The sequence below is a fragment of the Notechis scutatus genome, chromosome 8, assembly GCF_049901735.1.
Source record: "Notechis scutatus isolate UNSWTSFEM ecotype Mainland chromosome 8, rNotScu1.2, whole genome shotgun sequence".
NCBI lineage: Eukaryota > Metazoa > Chordata > Lepidosauria > Squamata > Elapidae > Notechis > Notechis scutatus.
In genome coordinates, this window is record NC_142016.1 from 21,610,398 (window position 1) to 21,621,299 (window position 10,902).

The following is a 10,902-nucleotide window of genomic DNA, read 5'->3' on the forward strand; positions in this document are numbered from 1 at the left end:
ACACACTCTCTCCCCCTATTTCTTATTCTTTCTTTCATTCTCTTTCTTTCTTTCTTTCTTTCTTTCTTTCTTTCTTTCTTTCTTTCTTTCTTTCTTTCTTTCTTTCTTTCTTTCTTTCTTCTTTCTTTCTTCCTTCCTTCCTTCCTTCCTTCCTTCCTTCCTTCCTTCCTTCCTTTCTTCTCTCTCTCTCTCTCTCTCTCTCTCTCTCTCTCTCTCTCTCTCTCACACACACACACACACACACACACACACACACACCTGTCAGCCTTCATTCCCTCTCGCTCCAGGCACTTACTCACAAGGGGACGTGAATCCAGCATTAGAGAAGTTCTGCAGGTAAACGGACTTGCATTTGAAGCTCCTGCAAACTTCCCCATGGCTGGATTTTCTCTCCCCCCACCTCTCCCCTAGCATTCTTTCCCTCTCACTCCAGGCACTTACTCACAAGGGGAAGCGATACTTCTAGTGTCCATGAAGAATCCAGACTTGGAACAGTTTTGCAGGTTAACGGACCGCTGCTCCACCCACAGTCATGTGTTTTCAAATGGCTGCTTGAAAATGCATGGCCAGGGTGGAGGAGCAGCCCTCCTTTAAACTGGGGCAGTGAGCATCGGGTGGGCGGGGCAAGCGAGTGAGCGGAAACTGGGCAACCGGGTTGGGGGCGTGGCCACCTAGGTGATGCTACCGGTTCGGCGACCCACGCCAAATTCTTGCTACCAGTTCGCCCGAGTAGGTGCGAACTGGCTGAATAGCACCTCTGAGACCAACACAGTAGAAGAAGAAGTAGGGAGGGACTACTTAGAAGATGTCCAGACGGGCAATGCTGGGAGTTTGTAGGAAAACTCAGAAGCAAATATTAAGAATGAGCAGCCCCACTAGAAAAGACCAGACCAAGCTGTGTCGTGAAACAATTCCTGGTGCAAAACTGCACATATTGGTTGTGACTTCCACGTTGCGGCCAGCAGCAAACAATGCCACCGCTCCCATGTCGCACAGGTTCTTGGTAGCACATCCTGTGAAGGCAACCTGTTGGTCACTGAATGTTTCTATATTGGAAGAATGGGAGGGAAAAGGATTAGTCAGGCTGAATAGACGGAGCTATCTTCTAGAATTCTTCTGAGAATAACAGAGAGCTTTCGATTCTGCTGCACTTCCTTATATTTATCAACATGGTTGCATGGCTGCCCAAGGAGCTGCTGATCCAGCTCTACAGAGGAATCATTGAGTCTGTCATCTGCTCCTCTATAATTGTCTGGCTTGGTTCTGCAACCAAACAGGACAGACACAGACTTCAGAGGATAAATAGGACTGCAGAAAAAAACAATTACTACAAACCTGCCTTCCACCGAGGATCTGTCTACTGCATGAGTCAAAAAGCGGGCTGTGAAAATATTTACAGATCCCTCACATCCCGGACATAAACTGGTTCAACTCCTTCCCTCAAAACGACGCTATAGAGCACTGCACACCAGAACAACTAGACACAAGGACAGTTTTTCCCCAAAAGCCATCACTCTGCTAAACAATTAATTGTTAAACTATTACAAAGCCTGAACTACTATTACTATTGATCTTCTCATCCCTCCTTATCACCCATCCCCTCCCACTTGTGACTGTATGACTGTAACTTTGTCACTTGTATCCTTACCATTTATATTGACTGTTTCCCAATAGGATTTGATTGATTATTTGTACCCTATGACTATTATTAAGTGTTGTACCTTATGATTCTCGACTCTTGACGAATGTATCTTTTCTTTTATGTACACTAAGAGCATTTGCACCAAGACAAATTCCTTGTGTGTCCAATCACACTTGGCCAATAAAGTATTCTATTCTATTCTATTCCAAATTCATTTTGACAAAGGTTGAGTCAGGAGTTAATCCTGGACTTACAACCATTCATTTAGTGAGCGAAGTTACAATGCTTCTGGAAAAAATGACTTATGACCGGTCTTCACACTTACAACCATTGCAGCATCCCCACAGTCACATGATCAAATTTTGGCTGCTTGGCAACCAACATGCATTTATAGCTATTGCAATGCCCCAGGGTCATGTGATTGCCATTTGTGACCTTCCCAACTGGCTTCCGAAAAGTAAAGTCAACAAGAGAAACAGGAGTTGATTAATAACCATGTGATTTACTTAGCAACTGCAGTGATTCACTTAAGAATCATGGCAAAAAAGATGGGTGCAACTTATTTAACAACCACCTTGCTCAACAAGAGAAATTCTCATTCCAAACATGGTTGTAAATTGAGGACTACCTATTGACAGTAGAATTCCAATGGACAAAAAAAATGGAGCTATCTACTTACCTTTCTTTGCACGGGTGACAAAGTGGATGCAGTGTGTCATGAGACCTGTGCAGGCTATCTCCGTCTTGTTACGACAGAAATCCGTGCCATGGGCAAAGCATGAATTGCAACGAACTCCATTCCGATTCTGAGATGCTTTTTGAACTATGGACGGAGAGACCCCAAAAAAAAGAATCTCTGGCAATCTCTAAAAATTGAGACGATTTTGCTCAAGTGATTAGACTAAGCAAAAATAAGCTTGGGTCATTGGCGGTTATGTATGTTGCCTTAGCATATTGGATGAGTGCACCGAAGTCTGCCAAATTTACACTGCCATTATTTCCTTCCCAACGCCAACAGCAGCATCTCAATGAAATTAACTAGAAGAAGAAGAAAAGGACTTCCCTCTTCCCATCTCCTTTTAATGATCCCATAATCCCTTGTGGGATGGAGTCAGGGCTACTGAATGGAGCTGAGTGTTTACTGCCCGGATGCCCTTTCTGTCGCCAATGCAGATATATTCTCATTGTGCCCAGGGAGAGAAATATCTGCCTCTACCTAGGATCGAACTCACAGCCTTCTGATTGTGAGGTGAGAGCTCCACCTCTAGGCCACCATACCACTCACTACTTTCCAATACTTGCTTGTATTTAAAACAAGTTGGGCATCTTAGACAAATCGTTTGTGGATAATGCCCTATGTGAGACCATGGATAATTTGGAGCAGCTCTTGAACTGAATTTGAGAGCAGATGTCACATCTGTATGCTGTTGTATTAGTTTACTTTACTTTACTTTACTTTATTGTCATTGCACCTCATACAACGAAATCAAACACCATCTTCAGTGCACATCATGACCATGAAAATGAACACAAACAAACATCCTTCATACTCCACACATTGAATTGAAACCCCCCCAACACCACACCAACACTGCACTATCAGTGGAATTCAACAGAGCTACTGCCCTGGGATAGAAGCTGTTTTTCAGCCTATTTGTCCTTGTTTTTATTATCCTGTACCGTCTGCCCGATGGTAATAGTTCAAAAAAAGGGTTCTCAGGATGAGATGGATCTTTGAGGATGTTTTGAACTTTCTTAAGGCGGCAGGAGCTATAAAGCTCTTCCAAAGAGGGGAGAGGGCAACCAATGACCCTCTGGGCAATGACATTAACCCTCTGGACCCTTTCCTATCTGCCACTGTGCAATTGGCAAACCCTACAGAGACGCAATAAGTTAAAATGCTCTCTATGGTGCAGCGGTAGAAGGTCACCAGCAGTTTTCCATTTGGTTGTTTGTTTCCTGAGAAACCTCAGGTAGTCTAATCTCTGCTGGGCTCTTTTGACCAGGGCTGCAATGTGGGCACCCCAGGTCAGGTCCTCTTTTATGGTAACACCCAGTAACTTAAAACTGGCCACTTGCTCCACTCGGTCTCCAATGATAAGCAAGGGCTGAATGTCTGATCTGTTTCTTCTATAGTCCACTATAAGCTCCTTGGTCTTATTGGTGTTGAGGACCAAGTTATTGTCTCCACACCACGAAAGCAACCAGTTCACCTCATCTCGGTAGGCAGGCTCATTCCCCCCTGGAGATGAGTCCCACCACTGTTGTATCATCTGCAAATTTAGTAATAGTATTACTAGCGTGAGTGGGAATGTATTGCCTGTCTTCAGTGAAGAGGGACGGCTCAGAACCACCTTTTGCTAAACTGCAATGTGAGCCTTCTCTGGATGTTATTTCTCAAGAAATACGGTAGCAACTGTGAAAACTACACTCCACAGATGTGGAAAAGCTTCCCTGTGTTTCAAGAGCTCGTGTGCCACCTCCTGGTACTTCAGATTAAGAACCATTTCTCACATTTTGCAGCTTTTTTTTTCCATTCCAAAGGGCTTGCTGATATTCACGGAACAGGGAAGGAACTTTGTTGGCCATCCAGATGACTTTTGGAGTTCATCTCCCCAGAGCCACCACAAGGATAAACAATGGATAAGTAAGAATTAGCCATGCCTCAAGGGCTTGCCAGAGGAAATGGCTGCCTTTGTCGGAAATGTGCTTGGAAATAATTGTTCACAAGCTGTTTAATCCAACCCGGCCAAGTGTTCTGACCAAACCTGGTTCCAAGAGACCAAACGCAAGACAAAGGCGGCAGCTGCCACCTTTTAAGGTTTCATTCACGAATTCCGTTTCTTCACAGATAAAAGGCTGCTTCCAACTAATTAGCTCCAACAAGAAAGAGCCTTGCCAAGTTGTTTTTCAAGGCTGCCAAAAACCCACAGATAAGAAATAGTTTACAAGAGTTTTCAAATACTAACTATAATGTCCATGAGGCTGAGTTTCAGAGCGTCTTTGCCTTCTGCAAAGAACGCTTCTTCAAACCTGGCTTTTGTCCACTTGAGGGAGGGGCCATTACCTTGCAGCCTTACTCCTGAGTCACCCGTGCTGTTGTAACTGCTCTCTCCTATGAGCAATCCTGCGTGCACGCGCACTTGGCACAGGCTCCTCGGGAACCTCCTCATCACTACTGCCAGCCCCCACAATCTCTGAAGGCAGCAGTCCACTCCCTAATGATCCTGGCCCCTCATCTGAGTCCTCGCTCTCCTCCACCATCCGCACCTGCTGCTGGCTAACCACAACACCAGCATCTTTGATCAAAACAACCCCAGTTCTTTACCGGTTATTTCCTCAATATTACAGCGGTCAGCACGACAACAACTGGAATTCCACCGCATGCGGAAATCCCCTGCCACCAAGCCATAAAACTGGTTGCACAATCGATCATCGGAATTGCACTTCTTCTCATAAACTGGGTTTTCTACGTCCTGGGTTCCTAGGGATGGAAGTCAGATCAATTAGAAAAGTCAGATCAATTCCTGAAATAGGAATGTTTGAACTTCTTTTCCTCTACGGTTCAGTGGTGGGATTAAAAAAAAAATACTACTGGTTCTGTGGGCATGGCTTGGTGGGCGTGGCTTGGTGGGCGTGGCAGGGGAAGGTTACTGCAAAATCCCCATTCCCTCCCCACCCCACTAACCTGCTTTCCAGCTCCGTTCTCCTGCACAGGGCAACAAAAGAAGACCCAGCCAATCAGCTGGGACTTGGGAGGCGGAGAATAGATGGGGGAGGGGCCAGTCAGAGGTGGTATTTGCTGGTTCTCTGAACTACTTAAAATTTCCATTGCAAATAAACCTCCCAGCACATGCTCTAACACTAAATGCAAAACCAGCATCTATCCTCTGGAGTATGGCAAAGATGATAGATAGATAGATAGATAGATAGATAGATAGATAGATAGATAGATAGATAGATAGATAGATAGATAGATAGATAGATAGATAGATAGATAGATAGATAAGAGAGAGAGAGAATGAGAGAGAGAGAGAGAGAGAGGTAGGTAGATGAGAGAGAGAGAATGAGAGAGAGAGAGAGAGAGAGTAAGAGGTAGAGAGAGAGAGAGAGAGAGAGAGAGCTAGGTAAGTAGAGAGATGAGATATAGATATAGAATTATAGTTATAGAATGAGGTTATAGGTAGGTAAGTAGGTAGGTAGATGATAGCTAGACAGACATAGATAGAGAGAGAAATAGAAATAAAATAATAGAAAAAGAAAAAGAAAAAAATATCATTCTTTTCCTAATTTGTTTTAGAGGCAGATGGAAAGATAGTTACTGACCTGTGTCCTCATCCCTGGCAATGGTGATACAGCTGTTGACCAAAAACGAACATTTCTGCTGAGCTGTGCTGCAGTTATAACCTTCTGTGCTGGTGCAGTTGAAGCAGAAGATGGCATCAACTATAGAGAAATGTTGAAAGAAAGTGATTAAAATCATCGTGATGAGATTGGCGCCAGAACCATTTCAGTACCTACTAATCTCCAGCCTGAGTAGAGCTTGAAGAAACAGTGTGTTTCCAGCAGTTGGTTGTGAACCTAGATGGCTATCAAATATCAAATTTGAACTCCACATCTTCCCAATCCCCAAAGCCTTCCTGTTTTAGGTCACTAGCAAATGGGAGAAGCTAAATAATTTAACACTTGTAGAACGTATGCTAGTGACTTATATCTGAAACTAGCCGATAACCCAGCGTTGCCTGGGTATCTATTTATCCCAATCCTGTATTGGACAGGAAAATCCTATAGTCGGGACTCACACTGTTGTACTGTCTCTTACACAGCGTCGCAAGTCTTCTATTCCTTTCCTTGGGAGTTTCTTGTCTATGCTGGTATTTCATTTTTGTAGCGTTTGCTTGCACTTGGCCAATCACCTGTTGTTTCCTTGGAGGGCTGAGAGGGAGCCCCCTTGTGGAGTACTGTGAAGACGTTACAATGGCAAGTCCACTGTGCTGTACAGTAGAAGCCATTTTAAAGCACACACACACACACACACCGAGGGGTGTTAGGGGTGTCTTACCCCCACAGTATTTGTTTCCAGAGAGTAAGTCATCTGTGTACCAAGTTTGGTTGAAATTGCTCGAGGCATTCCAGAGTTATGCTGGAACACACACACACACACACACACACACACACACACACACACACACACACATGTTTTTAGATAGATAGATAGATAGATAGATAGATAGATAGATAGATAGATAGATAGATAGATAGATAGATAGATAGATAGATAGATAGATAGATAGATAGATAGATAGATAGATAGATAGATGATAGATGATAGATAAATAGATGATAGATAGATAGATTATCTTCAGAAGTATTTTACGGCATTTGGTAGTCCAACCAAGACTTTTCATAATACAGCATGTGGACTTGATTCCATTAAATCATTGTTCCCTGTTGAACTTCCCCTAATTGTTCTATTTTCTAAAAACTCATGAACTTTGCTAGGGGGGAAAATCAATGATTTTTTAAAAAAGACTGAAAAAGGACCCACCCAAATGAGCTAGGGATCAATGCTCAGGCTGAACAAACACACCAATTCCTTGCCTGTTTTGGAGCAGAATCAACTCAACTCACCTTACCTCTTGCAGAACGATTAAGCCTTAAGGCTGAGAGCTAAGGATTAGAAAAATTAAGAAGGATAAACAGGTGCAAAAAAAAAGAAAACAAGAGAAGAGAAGAGAAGTTCAGCTGGGTAAAGTTGCAAAGAATCTCATATTTCTTATTGTCTGGGTTAGACCATTTGTGATAGTACTGAATTGCACATAGCATTCAGATGACTTTAAGCAAATGCAAAACAAACACCTCTTAAAACACATTAAACTTCTCTTGTTCCTCATTAGAGGAACTTAGTTGTGCAACCTGGGGGCAAATCAGGACAGTTACAAAAAAAATTTGACCAAAGTCAAGGGGACTCTATTTTGGCCCCATTCCCTTCGTGCTCTATGCACGTGCTTATTTTGCTTAATGGCTAATCCAGGGCTGCCTGTCTACCACCTTTAGCCATTCTGTAGGCACTTCCTGATGGGATCAGATCTTACCAAAGAGAACAGAAGAAGAGAAAGAATGATTTGCTATTGCCATCAGAGAAAGCACAGAGTCTGTCTCTCTATTGATAGTTCACTTCCTTCTATCCAGGACATAGTTTATAAGTGATGCTTGAGCAGGGCCCCACAGTGTTGTCTGGGACCTTACACGTCCCCTTAACAACCAGTTTTCCTTGTTATCTTTTGGGAGGGGGCTTTGTGGTATCCGAAACAGAACATCTAGATTCAGTCACAGTTTTGTTCCATATAGCATCGACCTTGAGAACTCTCAAGTTTCCTCTTTCCACTATACATTCAAAATTGGCAGTGATTAATACAGTCAGAAGTCATCTATCTATCTATCTATCTATCTATCTATCTATCTATCTATCTATCTATCTATCTATCTATCATCTATCTATCATCTATCTATTATCTATCTATCTATCTATCTATCTATCTATCTATCTATCTATCTATCTATCTATCTATCTATCTATCTATCTATCTATCTATCTATCTATCTATCTATCTATCTATCTATTTATCTATCTCTATCTGTCTGTCTGTCTATCTATCTATCTATCTATCTATCTATCTATCTCTATCTATCTATCTATCTATCTATCTATCTATCTATCTATCTATCTCTATCTATCTATCTATCTATCTATCTATCTATCTATCTATCTATCCATATCTATCTATCTATCTATCTATCTATTTATCTATCATCTATCCGTCTATCCGTCTATCCGTCTGTCTATCTATCATCTATCTATCTATCTATCTATCTATCTATCTATCTATCTATCTATCTATCTATCTATCTATCTATCTATCTATCTATATTTATTATCTATCTATCTCTATATAGCAATAGCACTTATATACCGCTTTATAGTGCTTTACAGCCCTCTCTAAGCAGTTTTACAGAGTCAGCCTCTTGCCCCCAACAATCTGGGTCCTCATTTGACTGACCTCGGGAGGATGGAAGGCTGAGTCAACCTTGAGCCTGGTGGGATTTGAACTGCCAAATTGAAGGCAACCGGCAGTCAGCAGAAGTAGCCTGCAGTACTGCACTCTAATCACTGCGCTACCGACTATAGCTATCGACCTATCTATCATCTATCGAGAGAGGGAGGGGGAGGGGGAGGGAGAGAGAGATGACTGCTGACTGCCAGCAGTTGACTCAGTCTTCCATCCTTCTGAGGTCGGTAAAATGAAGCCCCAGATTATTGGGGTCAATATGCTGACTCTGTAAAACCACTTAGAGAGGGCTGCAGAGCACTGTGAAGTGGTATATAAGTGCTATTCCTTTTGCTATATTGCATGTATATATGTGTGTTAGGTATGGGTAGATATATGCTTTCTTTTGAGAGCAGGCAACAAAATTTCATTTTTAATGTGTGCCAGTGTGCCCAGGGTAAAATAATCACAATTTATTGTTATTTTATCTTATCTTTTTTTCAGATCATGGGTCTCTAGTCCTTGAAGCAAAGAAATCTTCCCCAAATTGGGACAGAAAGCTATTGCTTCAGCTGAGATCCTTATGACACCAGCTAAGAAGATTTGCATTACTTGGTGCCTGCAACTAGCGATGACCATTAGCTCTTGGGATAGAAGAATGGAAAACGAAGGAAGAAAGTGCCAATTTCATGATGGTTTATCTGGCTTATCTGTTTCATAGACCCGGTTCTTCCTCCTCCAGGGGACCAGGAAGAAGAGGGCATCTCCCCCCCCCCAACAATTATGATATCCTCATATAAGATTGCTAGCAAACAATGGTTCAACCCTCTTCTGCGTAGCTTGATTGAGAAGAATCACCCCCTTATCTGTTCTTTATTCCCTTCTTCTGTAAACCCGCATCCAAATACCAGGAAAGGGAGAAAGGCAAAGCTTTCTCAATTAAGATTGCCACCTGCTCAAACAAAGCCAGCCTGATTGGTTTCTCAGCATGAAGTGGGGTGGGAGAGCCTGAAGAATTTGCAGGAAGTGGGAACTCGCATCCAAAGCCAAAGATTTTAACATCGCTCATTGTTGCCAATCAAGCCACTTCAGCTTCAAAGGAAGGTTTCCAAGAGTTTGTTCTCAAACTGGAGTAATCAGAAATGGAAAGGAGAAATCAAAACTCCTGCAGCGCACCTGGAAGAGCCAGGAGCGCCCCCTCCGTGGTCGAAAATCATCCCATAAACCTCTATCAGTCCCCAGGACTTACCTGGATGCAGGAGCAGGAACAAGAGACAAAGAGCAAGAGAGTACATGGTGGTTATGTGAGAGCTCAGCTGGTTTCTGGAAGCCAAGCCAGAAGCTCTCTCTTGTTCTTCTCTAGCGAATGAGATCCCTGGCCAACAGCAAGAGAGGATTACTCAAGGAACAAAGTGTTGGATTGGGCAACTCTGGGCTTTTAGGAGGCCCCAGGCAAACCTTTCTGCGGGCTTTCAAGGTGTCCTCCTCTCTTCCATGGATGCCTTGAAGCTTTCTTTATTCGTGTTCAGTTGATAGACGCATAACCTTCAATACTGAGCAAATAAAATAGATGATCAAACAATCACACCTAGGAAAAGCATGTAAAGTAAACCAAATAGGATTAAAACAAAATTATATTCGCCCAGTGTCAGGCCATGTTAACAAGAGTTTTTTTTTTTCACCAGCATGAGGTCTTCATACATGTTGAAGGACATGGTATGCACCACAGCATGTGCAAGATGGATTGCTCTTCTCCAAATTCATACAGAGGGTCTTCCGTAGGGAAACCCCATTTTCTTAGATGAACCTTTGATCTTCCTACCTCCAGCACGCAGTCTACTTAGTGATTTCCATCAAAGTTGAGGTTGTTCTTGACCAGGACAGTCGTGGTTGAAGCCTTGAAGCTGAGTCTTCTGCAAAATCCACTCACCGTCATCCAGTGTGGCCAGAAAATACAGGAGGTCTCTTAAGTCCCATAAGCAGCCTCTCCACAAGAGACGCAATGTGTGTGCCTTGGGGATTAGTGGCAAGAGTTGCTGAAACTAAATCTCTCTTGCTGTAGCATAAGAGAGGTGGACTCAAAGGGACACAGCTGAGCTCAGACCCTGGGAGAATGATGGCAAATCTATGACATGCCTGTCAAAGGGGACACACCACAACGTTTTGGGTGACAGGCCACTGTTCACCAACACCCAACAACTATTCCCAAAA

At 42.9% G+C, this 10,902-nt stretch overlaps 1 protein-coding gene across 1 annotated transcript; it reads right to left on the bottom strand.

Moving 5' to 3' along the window:
- Positions 1-843: 843 nt before the first annotated feature.
- LOC113421187 (protein RoBo-1-like) lies at positions 844-9,986 on the bottom strand. Its single transcript, XM_026681445.1, has 5 exons — positions 9,941-9,986; positions 5,969-6,088; positions 4,971-5,126; positions 2,322-2,465; positions 844-1,046 (listed from the first exon to the last, which is right to left on the bottom strand). The coding sequence occupies exons 1-5, from the start codon at positions 9,984-9,986 to the stop codon at positions 844-846; spliced, it is 669 nt and encodes a 222-aa protein (XP_026537230.1).
- Between the last annotated feature and the right edge of the window lie 916 nt (positions 9,987-10,902).